Genomic DNA, 19,411 nt, shown 5'->3' with positions numbered 1-19,411 from the left:
CATTTACATGAGACTGTGTTTTCACTGTTTCATTCAATAGGTCAGAAAGAAATAATAACTTTGATATCGTGATATACAAAGAACTTATATAGAAATAAGATGTGGTATGTTAGCCAATGAGACAACTAACCAAGAGAGTCCTAATGCCCTTGATAAAAGAGACAGCCTTCATCAATGAACAAAACCCATACTCTATAGTCTGCTACAAACGACTCGTTCATGACAAAATGGGAAACAACTCGAACCAAAAACCCAACGGCCTGAAATTATGACAAACAAATTAATGAAAAACAAAAATAACAGACAGCAAACAACAGCAACCTGACTCAAGACTTTGGACAGACACATAAAGAATATGGCAGAGTTAACATGTTTAAAGTAATAGAAATAAGAAGATGTATACTTTTCTTCCAAACAAACTATGAAGAAATTTATGCCCATAACTTAAATATGCCACATTTACATTATGGGTAAAATGTTGCTTTAAACAAAATTCTTTAACGACTAGAATCCAACATGTCTTACATGTAATTGTATGACGTTCATTGGGGTTTCCTACTTTGCATACAATAATACAATATTCATAGAGTACATTCAGATCTTCTACATTATACGATGGCATTGATAATTTCACGATATTTTTTTTTATAAGGGGGTAAGCTTTTTGCAAGAATTAAACAGAAAATGTATATAAAAGGCAGTTTTAAATCTACATTTTATTATTCTATTCAGACAGTTTTTTTGACATTATGTTACATTTCATGATATATTCAGAACTAATATTACTTTATACATTGTGAAATCTGTAAGGATTCATATTGTTACTGTAATTGTAGCTTGAGAATCAAATTATAAGATGAAATGTTTGACAAATTCTAAAATTCCAGAAAACAATTAGCTACAACAAGTATAACTTGCCAGAGTTTCATAAAACATCTTACCTCAACTTATTTTTCTTCAGCTCCATGAGTTTTGTCATTAATACAAAGTTAATGGTAGGTTTAAGATATTTTTCTCATCAATGTTTAACAAAAAGGCAGATGTGCAAGACTCTCCAAATTTTAGATGCTATTATATATTGATTTAAGGTTAATAAAAATCCACATATTCTAAATCCAGTCTTTCTAGGGTGTGCGAGTTTGCATTATTTTCATATATAGCACCATGGAAAAAAACAGCACTGTATTCTTAAAATTATGGGACCGCACTTATAATACATTCCATTATAAAATCTATTCAGATAGCATTATGGTAAAAAAGCCATCATGGTGCTTTAAGGTCATTATGGAGAGCACTGTAAAGTTCTTTAACATATTTCATATATTTGAAGTTTGAAGTTTACCTGTAATTTGCTATTTGGATAATGATATAATTTCATGGAAATGATCTTGACTTATGTAAATTACTACATGTATTTAAAAAGATGCACAATGATTGAATAATTGATTTAAGGTGTTTTACGCATTATTCAGCACTCTTGGCTATATCAAGGTTGCAATTTATTTGGTGGGAAGAAGCTGGCAACTTGCAATCCTAGGTAGTACTTAAAGATTTAAGTATAATGTACATACCAGGAAATTGATTCAAACTCACAATATCAATATTGACAGGCTAGTAATCACTTAGACATCTTAACCACTGAGTTCCCCTATATTGGTCTGTGCATGGTAGCTGTAGGATGTTTTTGAATAATCTTCACTTATAAATGCATTATATCTACAACCTTTTGGAGCTACAAAGGGTGGATATAATGCCTTTTTTTCCTTCAAAATTTTATATTAAGGTTTGTTTTGAGAAGACAAACCGGGGGAGGGGATGGGGCACTGTCTTTGTAATGAGTGTTACGGGTGAGAATAGATCACTATTTCAAGCTTCATTATATATGATTAGGTTAAAAAAATTAAGGTTGCTGATATTATCATCAGTATCTGAAATAAGTAAGATTATTGGTGCAATTAAAAGCATCAATTGTTTGACAAATCTATTTTTAATCTACACGAAATAGTGTAATAATACCATAGAACTAATTTCTGATATGGTATGATTTTTTGTATTCTAAATAAATGAAAAGGGTTAGGTACTGGTTATCTTAGCTGCTCACCTCTACCAGCGGGAATGAAATGCAACCTCCTAACATCAAATTAAAGAAAAATGTATTTAAACATTTTAGCACAAACAGATATAATTTAATCATCTACTAGAATTGATAATGGAAATGGGGAATGTGTCAAACAGACAACAACCCGACCAATTTCTTAATAAAAAAAGTGTGGATACAGATTTGTATTGTCTGATGGGCGAAATTTAATAATGACTTGGGAAGGGGCGCATTATTATGGTTGCCAGCAGGCGAATATGTCACTCGAAAATCTACCATTCTGTTGTGGTGTCTGGTGGGCGAATGTGGAAACTATTTAACATTGAAAAAGTAATACAGAATATTAATATTAAATAGTTTCCACATAACGTCATAAGAACCACATAATTGAGTTTAATGTCCAGATGATGCAGCTGACACTTCATTGCATTTCAGATACATGTTTTATATGCAACTGATATACTATTTATGCAGTGCTTAAGTTAAGTATTACCTGTGTAATATTGCTTCATATCGTTATATACAAATGATATTTCTATGTCATATGCACCAACAGGAATGTGTGTCCAATCCCTACGTTTCCCTGTATAAAATACATATATTTTCAAACATCATTTCATAATAAAAGCCAAAAGGCAGTGGTATTTTGCACGGGTATTGTAGTACTTTAGATGTATACTGCTAATGTCTGACGTCTGATGCTATAAACCTTCCTGATTCTAACATCTTTACTGAAAATATATATTTGCGTACTTAGAAGAAGGTAGGGTGACGAAAGATATACATAAGCAGTAGGGTGTACGTGATAAAGAAATTCCTATTAAAAAACATATTAGTCTGAGGAAAACAAAAAAGGTTCAATGGTACACCGATGGAAGTTCATTTGATACATATAGATTTTATTGTGATGGATATAGGTATAAAACGTATTTTACGACAAAATAAATTTCAAAAATATATTACTATTTTTTATTTGAAATGCAACATCAAACGAAGGATATGCGAGTAGCGCTGATAGAGTCCTTAACAATGCATATAGATAATAAATGAAACTTGAAAATCTATGAATTCTAATATTATAGATAATAAATGCAAAAAATAACGAACTAATCATCAAAGGTAAGAAGTTAAAACATCTTCCCTTCCAATTAACTTATTTATTTGATAACCTATTTATTGTTTTGTGTACGATTCCCGTTTTGGTAGTTTTACCATCAAATTGTATATCTAATTTCTATTGCCATATCACATTACATTTACTTAAGTACTTTCATTGTGTACTTATAATGTAACTTTTTAAAGTTATATAGTAAAATATTTTTGTTTTAAAAACACCTGTTAAAATTATTTAACAGATATCAGATAAACATTAAAATTATAGTACCCAAAGCAAAAATCTAATCAGTGTCTTATCCTGATCATATATTACATACAAATTATACATTTAACATTTCATATGTTTGAAAATATATTAACAAAAACATACAGATATCAATATTTACATTGAGCCACATCATTAGTAAAATTTCCCTCTCGGATAATACATGTACTATTGTCGCCATTACACACACCACATCCATCAAATACACTTGCATTCAGTGTATTAGCGCAGTCAAATTTCTACAACAGTAACAAAAAATCATCAAAGAAGTGTATACTTTTAATTTGCAGTGTAATTTCATATAAATAGATATTCATATCAGTTTTAGTCCTTTGTTGCTCCTTTATCAATATTGAAATGTAAAAATTTTACCAATAAGATTCTTTAAGTTGACTTTAGAGACATGTCAGATATTATGCTTCAGTTCAGTTTGATTTTATTTGCTGAAAATGATTGACTGGGACGTGCATTTGCTGAAATAGATTTTTTCTCCAGAGAGTATGATAACTGTTCTCTTCAACACAAGACATTAGGTGTATGTGGTGTTTAAACATTCCGTGTTTAAATCGCATTAAAAAGGAAGAGATTCGAGACTTATATTGACACAGTGTTTTTTTATTGTGTATATCTTCTGTAAAATATTACTATTATTTACCTAATCATACGTCATGTCTTAACTCAAGAGAGCAGAAGTTTTCCTAGGTTAATGTCTTTTGTCATGGAAGGATTAGTTCTTTTGTTCATAAATACAAATTTTATTAACTTACATACTTCTCAATTGCAAGGATACACAGGATTTGAAGTTAGTAGGGGGAAACTCTTACAGTTTGATGGGTTTTATGCCAAAAATGATATTTTTCCGATTTAAGCAGGTTGGCGCTCGCTTGAATCCGGCCCTGTGAAAATCTGCTGGATATTAACAAAAATATTTTTAAGGCTGAAAATCATCGTTTTCGTAATGCATTTTTTATTATAAAAGTAATTCCATTTTTTTTTTTAAAACAGATCATCACTTGCACAAATCTAGGTCAAGTTAGTTATTCACATGCTATTCAGCACATGGTACCTTCTTCTGTTGTCTTTCTTCACTTCAAACTTAATTTAAATAAAAAGAACCCTAAACAAATACATTACCTGACAATAACCCTCTAAGCAAGCAGAATAAAACCCTGGACGTCGGGAATATTCACTTGCATCAGCTGCATCTAAGGTTCCAGGACACGGCGTACCATTTTCTATTAATCCAAACCTTGTCAAATCAGGTCTAGTATATTCCGGAGTAGATTTACAAAGAATTTCACATACTCCGTGTTCTGAAATAAAATGATATAATCATTTGGAAGAAATGATATGTGATGCCAGCGTCACTTAAACAGTAAAAAAAACCCACAAACCCAAAAGACTTGTACAGGTTAACATAAGGGCTTCAACAATACACGGTTGCCTATCCAATATATCCAGCTATCAATTAAACGGCCCGCAGTCTTTAAAAGTAGTTAACAAATTTATCACCAATTGTCAAACATTTGTGATTAGCATTAAAATTCCTCCCAAAAAAAACGAAAATGCATAAAGATACGACAGCCATTATCGATGCTCTGACAGGAAAATCAGTGGGGACGCTTATCCTGTCTACGTATCCGATCACGTTCCTTTTGAAATTCATGCAATTTCATCGCATTTTTTTGTTTGTTGCCTTGAGATGTCTTTTTTTAATCAGTTTTTGAGATTGAAAATAGGTAAATCACTGATGCCTCAATTGAAACGTGCACATGGATATATAGCGGGATTAAACATTTTTTGGGGAATTTCAGCCTTCCTCTTCGTTACTTTATCAGGTAACCTGTAGGTATTTACTTAATCTTTGTTTTTTTCTTTTGGGAAGCAGGTCTTTCTGATAAGAAAATCATACCACATCTCTTTAGTTTTATTTTTAAAGTTCATAAAAGAACATACAATAAAGTATGTATAAGACACAAAAAAAAAACAAAGTAAAAACAAAATCAAACATCAATAAAAACAATGTAGGTATTCTACAGCATCAATGAATGTAAAATTACTGAAAACAAGCTCAAAAATGTATATTTTATTTGATAAACGTTTGAAATATTCTTTACTTAGGGATTCTCGAGTTTAAAGCACAGATAAAAATCAACGATTTGCAAAACTACTGATATCAGAAACAATTCAGAATATCACGATTTCTTGATTACCGGATAAATTTATATTGTGTTATTGTCCTATCAGGCCCCAGACCACAATTAATGATCCCGCTTTACGTTGTCCACGAATATAGTTCCCTTTAATTAAAGTGTATTTTTTCTTTATTTTTTTTCTTTCCCTTTCTCATACATTTCTTACTTTTATTGGGTTGGAAATAAAAAAAGAGAGCTGAAATAAAATTTGGATGTTTTATTTTAACTAATTTTGATAAGGAAAGAGTGATTAGGCCAGGTGCAAAAAGGTAATATTTACAGTTTTCGGAACATCTCTTGACTTGTCTATAGGGGTAAGGATGTGTATTGGCTAAATTTGTAAGATGTATACTTGCAATTTTTCTGAAAGTTGGATATATTTTTGGACTTGTACTGTACATTACACACACAAAAGATTTGACAAACAAGAGGCTCTCAAAAGCATGAATCGCTCACCTGTAATTTTTTGCTTAAATCTTTCATCAATGATTATTTTTGCTTTTTAATATATATTAATGAGTGGCTTAAAAATTCCATTGAGATGTTCTTTGTATCTGTCATATTTTCTTCAAAAGCAAGGAAATACATTTTACCCCTTTGTTCCATTTTAGCCATAGTGGCTATGTTTCTTGACGTACAAGAAAATAAAATACAAAATTTATACTAGATACTCTATCTGAAACTCATTCAGCCCAAGTTTGGCTGAAATTGATTCAGCAGTTTCAAAGGAGAAGATTTTTTAAAGTAAGCAAACTAGATGAACAATTTGTGAAAAATTGTCTTTAAAGGGCAATAACTCCTTAAGGACACATTTGACAATTTTGGTCATATTAACTTATTTGTAGATCTTACTTTGCTGAATATTTTACTGTTCACAGTTTATCTTTATCATTAATAATATTCAAGATAATAACCAAAAACTGCAAAATTCTTTAAAATTACCAATTTAGTGGCAGCAACCCAACAATGGACTGTTAGATTCGTCTAAAAATTTCATGGCTGATAGAATTTTGCCTATTGAACATTTCAACCTCTCATCAGATTTGCTCTAATTGCTTAAGTGTTTGGGATATATTAGCCAAAAACTGCATTTTACCCCTATGTTCTATTTTTAGCCATAGTGGCCATGTTTTTTGACGAAACAAAAAATAAAACACAAACTTTATTCTAGATACCCTAAGGATCATTCAGCTAATGTTTGGTTGGAATTGGTTTAGTGGTTTCAGAGGAGAAGATTTTTTAAAGTAAGAAAACATGATAAACAAATTGTGTAAATTTGTACTTAAAGGACAATAACTCTTTAAGGGGTCAATTGACAATTTTGGTCATTGAACTTATTTGTAGATCTTACTTTGCTGAACATATTTGCTGTTAACAGATTATCTTTATCATTAATACAATTCAAGATAATAACCAAAAACTGCAAAATTTCCTTAAAATTACCAATTTAGTGGCAGCAACCCAACAATGGGTTATAAGATTTATCTGAAAATTTCAGGGCTGATAGACCTTTACCTTATGAACACTTTTACCCTTTGTCAGATTTGCTCTAACTGCTTTGGTTTTTGAGATATAAGCCAAAAACTGCATTTTACCCCTATGTTCTATTTTTAGCCATGGCGGCCATGTTTTTTGACGAAACACAAAATAAAACACAAACTTTATTTAAGATACCCTAAGAATCATTCAGATTAAGTTTGGTTGGAATTGGTTTAGTAGTTTTAGAGGAGAAGATGTTTGAAATAGTTTACACCAGACGGACGCCAAGTGATGGCTAAAGCTCACAGGTCCTTTGGAACGGTGAACTAAAAAAGTAGGTAAATTTTTTTTAATGCGACAAAACGTGATAAAGAAATAATCGGAGAATTAATTGTGGTCTGTGGCCATCATCCTGCTCAGTCGCGCCATAATTTGTGTATCACGGCTTTGAGACGTGAGCAGAACTTAACAGCGAGGTTACAATGTCTGAGGAGAAAGTTATCAGCAACGTCACAAGTTTTGAAGAGACATTATTCAATGAACTTTTGTCAAGAGAAAATCTGTCAAAGTAGGAAAGAAAGCACAGAAAAAGCACAATAAACAGTTTATCAGGTTTTCTGCGTATAGATATAGTAAAATATCAGCTGCTCGACATAATGTGAATTTGTAGGCACGTTCGCTGCTCTCACTTGCCAAAAAGGTTCACATTGTGGCTCGTGGTTGATATTTTACGATATGAATGTGCAGAAAATCCAATTATCTATACTGATCAGTAATAGGAAAGTTTAAACACCGAATCCTAGATAGTATTTAGTTGGAACGAAAATTTGGTACTTGTTTTTATAGTTGTTACAGTGGAAGATATTTCCTTAAATGGTGGATTAATCGTTGATATACAATTTTAACAACAGTTAGTCAACATGATACATGCAAGAGTTAAATTTTTTTGTATGCATACTTAATGATGAGTAAATAGTTCCTGAAGCAGTATATTCTGTTCCATTAATGATGTTGTTATCAATAAGTCTTTGACATGTCTCTGATGCACGTTGTATTATTAGATTAGAATCTGCGCTACTATCACTCACACATGGCTGAAAATAACAAAATGAGAACAATATGTGGAGGGTAGTTTTTCCATTCAGTTAATGATAACCATTGGTATCACTATTGTGATGACAATTAAATCTACAGTGTGTTTTTTCTATTCAATATTTCTACTAAGGAACAGATAGTTAGACAAAACCTTAACAAATTCATAAAAATCTGGAAATCTAACTTATTTAATAATCAAAGAAAAAATCAAACTGTTATAACAAATTGAGAACCTATAGAAAGTTTAAATCTAATTTTGAATTGGATCCTTAGTCTGAAGACTGGAAAAAGGGAAATAGTGTATTAATGACCATTCATTAGAAATTGAAACAGGTAGATACAATGGAGTAGAGGCAAACAAACATTTTGATAGGTTATGATACAATGCTATAGAGCATGAATTACACTTCCTTTTAAAATGTTCACTTTTATGATGGGAAGCATTACCATTACTCAAATAAAATTAAATCCAAATATAAAATTTCAATACATTGAATGATGAAAAATTCATCTGGTTAATGATGATTAAAAATAGGTTTATGATTGAGAACCTTCATTAGCTGCTTACAGAACTATTAAAAACAAAACAAGAACTGATAGATACTATTTTAAAACATAATGATAGTAATAACACATGGTTTTATGACTGATTTTGTCTAATCAAATAAACTCATCATAGATCAGCATATAAGTTGCAATGTTTTACTTACAACATTTTGTAAATTTTGTCTTACATTTCATAATTTAATCTTTCTGCATTCAATTTGTATAAACTTTATTTTATAACAATCATACTATTAATCATTAATAACCATTTATTTTGGTATTATATGTAGTTCAAAATATTGTATATTGTTTTGTTATAATGATAATTATTCTGCTCAGTAATGTGCGCCGTGATTGGTATAATAAAGTATCTTTAATCTTATGCAGATGCCAAATAAAACACTTAGTGTTTAATATTTGATTATCATTCCATTCTATTTTGAAGCAGATACATCTGATTCAAAACAATTTGTATGTTGTATGTACACCTTTTGGAGCACATGAGATCACCAACAGTTTTTTTGGTGGGGTTCGTGTTACTCAGTCTTTAGTTTTCTGTCATGATCTTATCGGACCTTATGAACATTGATTGCCCCTTCGGTATTTATATATAAATCCAATACTATAAAAAATATATATCCAATACTATAACAAACTAACAAACATCCACTTCATTTGAACTTTGGTGGATAGTTGTCTCATTGGTAATCATATCACATCTCCTTATCTTTATAACAAGTCGATCATCATGTACAAAATATAAATACAAAACAATGATTACCGTTAGGTTGCAACCTTCAGCTTCGTACTCATTTCCAACGCAAGTTGCACTGTTCTTTGGACTGAAATATAAAAAAACGATCTACTGATGATTCACATATCTTTAAAGTATAAGTCCAGATCTTCAATATGGAAAATATGACTATATAATATATTGTGTCACACACTTTTTTCTTTGTTGTATTATTCTATTGCTTCATAATAATAGGACTTAGACCTATACATATTAATGTACATGACCAATGTAAGAAACCCTGTCTGTCTGGGATTTTTGAAAAATATACCACTTCTTCGTTATTTTCTTAAAAGTTCACGATAGTTTAGTGTTGAATTCAAATCATTTATAGTTTCTGATTAATTCCCTCACACCTCTTCTATTTAAGCGATTTAGAGTTCAAATTGCAGTCATGCATGCATGTTTGTCATTACAAACATTTAGCTAAAACGTGATATTCAATTGCCGTCTCATTAATTTATGATTCATAATAAAAATCGTCGACATAATCGTTTTTCAAGGATGTAGAGTGTAGCAAGTAAGTAAGCAAGTAAGTAAATTATTCATTTTAGTGACATTTGTAATAAGTAGCTATGTGCCATATAAATGTTTGAAAAACCGCAAATTACATTGAACTAATTGTGTCCATAAGTCACTTTCGAAATCACATAATTTTTTTTATAAATACAAAAATCCTTTTAAATCCGTTTGATAAACCGTTTAAATATGGGATTCCCCGAAAACATACGTTGGATTATCACATCTTCTTCGTCTGTATATCAGGCCTCGTCCACACGTCCGAGAGCACGTTGACCATAATTCCCAGGATGACCATCCTCCTGCACGTACTTCAGGATTAGTTAATTGAGCTTTAGACCAATCTTGACAGGCACCGGCAAAGCAGATCTATGTAAGAATACCATTTTATGTGCAACAATTACTGAAATTTGCAACTAACATGGTCATTGATGGTTGGAAAAAAAAAACAGTTTGTAATTTGTCAGTTACAAGATAAATGCAAAATGAAAAAAAGAACTTTAATTCCGGGAATACAAACAATATACTGATAAACGTTTAATTTTTATGGTCTCAATGAATTTCTGTCTTATTTTGATTTTTATGCACTGACCTGCATTTACAGGACAATTTGGTCAATTTGGGGTGCTGGTCTTTACTCGACATTTACTCTCTTTTAGGACATGTGGTTGTTCATCTGTCTAATCTACTGCTGTGTTTAAATTTATTTTATTTAAAGCATTTTAACATTTAACATTACGCCCTCATGACCATATAGCACGATAGAGATTGTCGAAGCAATAATTCTGTCCTCCTTTCCTACTTTTTGACAGAAATCTTATGCGATTTACCTGCACATCATTACTTGCCATGAGCAACAAAGAGAGTGGAACCACTGAAAAAAGACCATATTGACCCTTCCGGAGTTAAGTCCAGTGTTTGGTAGGGATCATTTTATTCTGTGATCAGTTGTTCCGACTGTAATTTGTCTTTCAATTCAATTATTATCACTATTATTATAGAAAAAACCTCTTCGACCTATGGTTACCAAATGCTTATTTTCTTACCTTTCTCGCAGGATTTGTGTTAACGTACGCAGAACGAGGAGAACTTAACCTCATAAGAATAGCGTTTAAGAAAAATTCACGAGAAAGAAAAAAACATACGTAGTCAATGAAAGCGGATAAGATCCTCAACTCGAAACGAATACAAATTATGGGAGTGAATTTGCTAATTTTACATATACAACTTAGTTCCTTTATACAAAGAAGACATCTTTAAACAATCTATGATTTCTAACAATATTGTTACTTTATATTTACCTTTTGAAATTCACAGTAGAGACCGGTAATAGAATCAGATTGCTTGAACATTCGACCATGTGTATTCCCAACATTATGATCGACACAGCTATACAGGTTACAGGAAGGGTTCTGTACAGATAAAGCTTTGTTAAATTGTTCACTTGCACATAAAATTATATTTTATCACTTTAATGACGACTTTGAACATTTTGACATTCAACTTTTGCAACCACAGGTGAGGTAATTAAAAGAAGTTATATAAAATTATCAAAGATACCAGGCTTATAATTTGGTAAAACTCAACTACTGAGATATAGGTTATTGTGGACGCAATCACAAGTTGGTTGACCGTTATGGAATATCTGTGTCAAAGATGACGACGGATATGTTCAAGTTGTCGTAACCACAATTCCGTCCTTTCTTCTTCGATTGTGACATCACCGAATGAGGCTTATCACCGAATTTGTACTAACCATGAGCAATATTACGGGTGTCACATGTGGGATATGATCTCCTTACCCTTCTGAAGCATCTAAGTTCACCCCGACATTTGGCGGTTTCGTATTGGTCAGTCTTTTTTTTTGCTATGCAGTGCAGTGACTAACAGTTGTTAACTTCAACGTCATTTGGTCTGTGGTGGATAGTTGTCTCATTGGTAATCGTACCACATCTTATTTTCATATTTTGTTGAATTGTTAGTCTTTTCGTCGTTTTCGTTTTTTTTTGTTGCTATTGCTCTGTTAGTTTTTCATCCAACTTATAAGTTAATGATTTAATGTATCAAAATGAAGGAAATGCTTTGAAATTTGAAATTTGCTCACAACAACATTCGGATATTCACGGTATCTAAATCCACTTCCGTATAACTGTTCACATACTTCATCTGCTGTCTTTAACTGACCTGGTCATAAAGAAATAGTATAAGTACTAGTATACAGAAATAAATTAGATAAAAAAAGATTTAAGAATACCACGTGTAGCTTTATTGAACATCAAAAGATATGATTTTCTGTCAATATTATAACTCTATTCTGTCTCGAAAGCATATGATTATGTCTAAAGCTTTGCCTACATGAACATTATTATACTTTATTTTGTGTGTATTTTTGTTTTGTGAATATGTAGTACCATATGTGAAAAGGTGGAGAAAAAACAAAAGGGAACGTTAAAAATCACTTGTCGAAGGATAACAAACAGGTAAAAGAAAAACAACATTTCACAGAACACTACACAAAAATTTAAACATAAAACAAAACGAACTCACAAAAAAACTAAGTTGTACCTTTTTTTCTTCTAACAATAATTCTATATTTTACCACATAAACTACTATTATATCTCAAGGCATGCCTAAACATGAATAAAAATCTATGTTTGATTGACAGATCGGAAGAAAAAGTCAATAAAAAACAGACAAAACCGTAGTAAAATGAAAAACAGACAAAACCATAGCCAAATGAATACACAGCTGCTGTACCAGCGCATGCTACGCCTTTATTATGATATTAAAGTTGTTGCAAGAATAAAATGGGATGTTAAGAAGGCATTTAAGCAGAAGTTAATAAAATGACATTGTAGGAAAACATGCCTGAGGATACCAATAGGCATATAATTATTGCATAAAATATGACTGTTAGAAGTGCTCTGGAAAGACAAAACAAAAAATTTTCAAAAGCCAAAGCAAATCTACAATCACCTATCCTAAAACAGGGTTAAATTTGTAGTAATTTGATCCAGGTAACGGTATTTCCAGGTGTTCGTCTACATTGTTACAACCACTGCTGTCGGTATCCATGATTTCCGGAGAATTCGACAAAGATGGCCTTTTGAAGACGACTATTCGGTAAGAGATTTGCTCATTGTTAAAAGCCGTACGTTGACCTATAATTACTTAAACCTGCATTTGGACTCTGTCAGATAGATATCCAATGGGCAATCATCCCACATCTAATGCGAATTTTTAGACGGCTTTTGTCTAAAATGGAAGTGGCCGCACTTGTGTTCAGTCTTAATATTTGAATAAATGTTGTATTTGAAGATGATACATAACATATATAAAGGTTGAGACTGAATACGAATGCGTCCACTTCCATTTTAGAACAAAAACCATCTGAAAAGTGATGTTTTGTGGCATATTTGATAGATTTTTCATATTGAAGCCTGGATTTAGGGGTCTTTAATGACCAAATTAGTTAAAATCTTTTACATAAACCAATTGAATCGACTGTAGAAGACACTTAAGTGTTTAAAAAATGTATTTTAAAAAATATTACATCAGATGTACATCGAATTTAAGGCCAAAATTAGCCCTTACCGGATTTCTCCTTTGATACCATTCATGCCAAGGAGATGCAATAAGTGGTGGTCACAATAGATACTGACTTAAACGTCACCGGAATTTGACCCAATTTATCGGATGTGTCTGTTGCCTTACCTTCCTCTTTCCAACTCCTGAAACGTTATTTTAAATGTATTTACCTGGAAGTTCTGGCACTAGTGTTATTCCCAGTAAAGATGCTGGAGTTACTTCATTATCAGCAATATTGTCTGTCCATAGACATCCATGATTACCAGTTCTGTAAACATTATTACCTATAAGTTACAAGTTAAATAACATAGTAACATACAAAATGGAAACAACAAATAGCAACTGAACAACACAACTTGTGTTTTGACTGAATCGCAAATTTATTTCGAAACAATAAACGCAGAACTTCTGTAATCTTATTATTCAAAAAAGAAAACATGCTTATAAGTAAGTATTCCGAGGCGCGTTTTCGGTGTACAAAAGTCCGGAGGCGCCCAAAATTAAAAAAAAAATGTAAGCCCGAATCTATTACGAAAAAATACAAAAGGTTGTTCCAAATCAGGCTAAGGCTATCTATGCCCTGTGGTAAAATTGGATAATTAACAGCACAGTTAAGGAGTACCCCCCCCCCCCCCACCAAAAAGGTAAATAATCCTGAAATAAGGGAAATATTTCATTCTCAGATATCTTTCTAGAAATTTGTCTCTTTTTTGACTTTTTTTTCCAGATTTGATACATGGCACGACTCCTCCCCATTGAAATTTTTCTATTGAAAAGTAAATAATATGGTATAGAACTTTTCACAATTTCTTTTTGGTGGCGAGAGGTGGAACCACTGTTAATTTTCCAGAAAAATGTCATATTCTATGCAAAATTATGGAAAAATCAGGTTTTGCCGAAATTCACTCACCTTTGTGACGTCACAGATACATCACTAGCGACGTAATTCGTAAAACTCTTTTTTAACTTAAACTATTGGACATTTTAATATATGCTTTCATCAAGTTTAAACAACATTATAGCAGTTAAAATTTTCGAGATTTTTAGGGCCAAAATTATGAGTAAGTGAAACAACTCCTTTCAAGCAAATACCCACATCAATGATATTTTATAACAATTAGGAGACTAACAGAACTAAATTATTTATATTTACGGCCGGTGCGTCAATGTTTCCTGCAGAATATCATATACTCGGATTTTTGTAATAAATTCTAGGTTCATTCTGATATTTTCAATAAATTACTACACATGTTCAAACATTTATTCTATCTACACTTTACTTCGACTTGTGAGTTTTGAAAGTTCACTTTATATCTTCTGACTCTTATCACACAAATATTACTTAATTTCAAATATTCAAAGTCAAAATGAAATAAATTAAATTTAAAAAAAATCTTTAACTTAAATTGACGACATCAAAATACTAGCTTTTCTAATGTTTTGTTGGTTTTAAAATGAAATAGTCAGCATTTATATTACTTAAAGAACAAACTGCTCTTCTTTTCAAACCTAATTCTTCAAGTTAAATGACGCATATACCATGGAGGAGCTTCCTAGAATAAAAATAAGCCAGAACTATCCTATATTCACTTCATGTTCTGTTTAATAATACAATTTCTTTTTTTTTTCGTTGATCAGTTTATCAGACTTTTACATTTCATGCGTCACTTTTTGGACACCAACTGGTTGTCTGTATGTCCATCGGCAAAAAAATGATTTTACCCTTTTATATTTTTCAACATACTGGATTACTAGAATTGTCCAATTTAGCATTGATGAATTGCATTCAGGTAGAACGCAACGTATTTTGAAATGATACATAAGTTTTCATAAAAATTGAGATAATTTGAAGATCATTAAATCTGTAGACTTTGAATAAAAATGTTAACAGAAAACTTTTTTTCTTTTTTTAACTCATCACATTCTTCTCCATGAATGAATTTTTACTCAAAAAATATTTTTATAACCATATAGTCAAGCAATCGATAATGTGATAAATTACCATGTTATTCTTTTATCATACTATAGTATATTATATTCTTACTGTAACATAGTGTTCATATCATTGACACTACATGTACTCCATCCGACGCCAGCACCACCCATTATTCCAACGTCTGGAGGTAAACAATTTCTATCAGCGTCATGCAGCATACCCATGCTGTAATCAACGACGTCAGTTGTAATGGTTATAGTTAATTATTCATAAAATGGCTAAACTTAGGGACTCTACTGTTTAGAATTTAAAACATGTAAACTCTATTCTCATTGTAGTGAGTATTCACAATACTAAAACATGATATACAACAAGAAAAATATATAATAACACGACTCGTAAATGCCGTATAAATACTAAGTAATAATTCAAGCTATTTGATCGCACTGTTTGAACGAAACATCACTTATGGAATAAAATTGAAAATGGAAATGGGGAATGTGTCAAAGAGACAACAACCCGACTATAGAACAGACAACAGCAGAAGGTCACCAACAGGTCTTCAATGCAGTGAGAAATTCCCGCACCCGGAGGCGTCCTTCAGCTGGCCCCTAAACAAATATATATACTAGTTCAGTGATAATGAACGCCATACTAAACTCCAAATTATACACAAGAAACTAAAATTAAAAATAATACAAGACTAACAAAGGCTAGAGGCTCCTGACTTGGGACAGGCGCAAAAATGCGGCGGGGTTAAACATGTTTATGAGATCTCAACCCTCCCCCTATACCTCTAGCCAATGTAGAAAAGTAAACGCATAACAATATGCACATTTAAATTCAGTTCAAGAGAAGTCCGAGTCTGATATCAGAAGATGTAACCAAAGAAAATAAACAAAATGACAATAATACATAAATAACGACAGACTACTAGCAGTTAACTGACATGCCAGCTCCAGACTTCAATTAAACTGATTGAAAGATTATGTCTTCATCATATGAATATCAGGCACAATCCTTCCCGTTAGGGGTTTAGTATCATACCATCATAACATATATGAGAAGAACATAACCCGTGTCATGCCAACAACTGGTTTTTAAATAAATGTGTTTAGTGCCGATGCAAAGACCCTAAAGTGAATCAATATTAACGCCAAAATATGCAATCTTTAATGACCTGACAACAGTATCGTAACTATATCCCTTCTTAATAAGTCTATTTAAAGGTTTTGTTAGCTTCAGAGGTGAATACTGACATTTTTGTGCTTTATAAAGAATATTTCCATAAAAAATTGGATGTGAAATACCTGAACGTATAAGAAGTCTGCATGTTGAGCTATATTTACGAATGATGTCCTTATACCGATGATAAAATTTAGTAAATGTTTTGACTAGTTTGTGATATCGAAAACCCTGGTGTAATAATTTTTCAGTAATACATAAATTTCTCTCGTTAAAATCTAAAACATTGTTACATACACGAGCGAATCGTACAAGTTGAGATATATAAACACCGTAAGATGGTGACAAGGGAACGTCACCATCTAAAAATGGATAATTAACGATAGGAAATGAAAAATCATCTCTTTTATCATATATTTTAGTATTAAGCTTTCCGTTAATGATATAGATATCAAAATCGAGGAAAGGGCAGTGGTCATTGTTAGTATTAGCAGGTTATTCGTAATTTATCAATGTGCATGAAAATGACATACTTATGACCTATTTCATGGACTGTTGCGACATATGTTGTAACTCCATCTGCAGAAACACCACATCTGTACCTAACATTACATACTTTACTTTGGTAGGCTAGTCCTCCTAATTCTGGTTTAGGTATGCTATAAATATAGAAAACTCAATCAGTCACTAAACATAACTAAAACTCATCTTTCGCGACGTTCACCGGATGCGAGAAATGAAAAGATATTGGGTATACATCTAAGAGTCAGCAACCCAATGACAGACGACCCCAAAAGTCATCTAGAGTTAACATGCGATTTGAGCGTTTTCCAAAAAGTAATAAATAATTCATGAAAGAGGGTAGGTGATTCATGTATATCATGGTATATCAAATGAAGGCATTTTAATTGTTAAAAAAGTATAGCAAAAATACCGAACTCCAAATCAATTTCAAATAGGCCACAAAATCTGTCAAAATCAAACGCTATCAATTTACGGAACAAGTGAAAATCAACAGCCTGTTAAGGTATAATATATTTCTTTTATTTAAACTTTGAATTGTCATTGCTTAGAGAATTTTGTTCGATTAAACTATGTTTGGTGTCACCTAAATTTTCAGAAGTATATTTGTGTACCAAAATTTGACATCCTGATTTAATACAAAAATTTAAAATCTTTATATATTTTGAAAAATAAGGAACTACCAATTTACATTTAAAGCAACTGTTGTTTGGGCATATGTGTACATGTCGTATTAATTTGATTCCAATTGTAAACAACACAAGAAAACAAATTGAAATATGCTTTGAATGCGACAATGTCAAATCGGCATTGGCAATTATCGTGGTATACGGTCTGAATTTTTATTTCTTACCCTGTGTGAACATGTACATGATCGTAAGCTAAACCGGCTTGAGTTCCCGTACATAGAGTGCTCAAGGGAACTGACAGAGCAGTGGAAGCGTTGTACCAGGACTGAAATAGAAAAATAACAGATATAGGAAAGGTGTGTTCTAAAATCTCGTTTGATATCGTCCCTTGTTAACTTGATTGTCCATCATCTTGATCCTAGTTTCTGGTTGTCTTTAGCGATATATTATTGTTTTCACTAATTTAGAAATTAGTGTTTAATGGCAGACTAAGAAAGTCTCTATTCATATGTTACACCAACGATTTAGACTTGGAATGATTTGAGGGTTGATACAAGGTACAGACATTTGTTTATTGTTGAAGATCGTAAGTTTACCTTTGTATGTGTTTCAATGGTTTGATTGCTGTTTTACTGACGAATACCCCACAAATATTTATGTTTACGAATCCGGCTTTTCATATCCATCTTATTCAAAAGTAAGTTTGGGAACCAGAATAGGTTCCCAAACACATATATTGTTAAATGAAATCATCTTTATATTATGATCGATATAAGGACAAAAGCAGTGGAATTTCACAAACACCACCAACAGTTCATAATGGGGCCTGCAAATTAAAAAAAAATTACCAAAAAGAGGGGAAAACGCTTTGAGTGTGAGTGACGTTGGTCAAGAGTGTTAGATGCGAAATCAGACTCCCTTTTTTGAAATAAATTTTTGCAATATGTTTAAGACGTTTTATAAATAAAGTTCTGTGTTTCATTTTTACGGATTTTATTCTGTAGACTCTCTTTTTTACTCATTTTATAACGAATAGAAGATATAACTCTCGGACAATTCGTAGTTATCTTTCATTATTCATTAAGTGAAGACTGTTTACCAGAGAAGACACCGAAAATACATAAAACTGTAAAAGCATATATAATCTCACCGGGTTTGTATCTAAAAACGTCATACGTTTTATTGATAGAGTGACGTTATAGTTTAACACATCAGCACGACTCCATTCAAACTGCACCTGCAAAAATAAAAATAAAAGACGTTTAATAAAAAAATATATTTTAACTGTTTCAATGCTTTCGTGTTGCTGTTAGGTTGTGTTCATATTATAATTCCTGTTATTGACAGATTAATATTAGCTACTGCCTTGCTAAAGCTAAAACGAAAGATCTTTCAACAATTAATGCAAAAAGACTGAGGAATAATAGATCTTTTCAATTCTGAT

At 31.8% G+C, this 19,411-nt stretch overlaps 1 protein-coding gene across 1 annotated transcript in view; it reads right to left on the bottom strand.

Annotated features, from left to right (window-relative positions):
- The window catches only part of LOC127737462 (A disintegrin and metalloproteinase with thrombospondin motifs 18-like), a 270,986-nt gene that overhangs the window by 21,890 nt on the left and 229,685 nt on the right, over positions 1-19,411 (bottom strand). Inside the window, exons 7-19 of the mRNA XM_052248173.1 lie at positions 19,118-19,204; positions 18,192-18,292; positions 17,350-17,475; positions 15,740-15,856; positions 13,866-13,963; positions 12,211-12,290; positions 11,408-11,518; positions 10,318-10,475; positions 9,576-9,636; positions 8,112-8,247; positions 4,614-4,792; positions 3,601-3,718; positions 2,592-2,681 (exon numbers count right to left, since the gene is read on the bottom strand). Coding sequence (XP_052104133.1) covers positions 2,592-2,681; positions 3,601-3,718; positions 4,614-4,792; positions 8,112-8,247; positions 9,576-9,636; positions 10,318-10,475; positions 11,408-11,518; positions 12,211-12,290; positions 13,866-13,963; positions 15,740-15,856; positions 17,350-17,475; positions 18,192-18,292; positions 19,118-19,204 — 1,462 coding nt within the window. The remainder of the gene's footprint in view (positions 1-2,591; positions 2,682-3,600; positions 3,719-4,613; positions 4,793-8,111; positions 8,248-9,575; positions 9,637-10,317; positions 10,476-11,407; positions 11,519-12,210; positions 12,291-13,865; positions 13,964-15,739; positions 15,857-17,349; positions 17,476-18,191; positions 18,293-19,117; positions 19,205-19,411) is intronic.

The sequence above is a fragment of the Mytilus californianus genome, unplaced genomic scaffold, assembly GCF_021869535.1.
Source record: "Mytilus californianus isolate M0D057914Y unplaced genomic scaffold, xbMytCali1.0.p SCAF_4, whole genome shotgun sequence".
NCBI classification, from domain to species: Eukaryota; Metazoa; Mollusca; class Bivalvia; order Mytilida; family Mytilidae; genus Mytilus; species Mytilus californianus.
The sequence above is the reverse complement of the archived record's forward strand: the minus strand, read 5'-3'. Positions and strand labels throughout refer to the sequence as shown.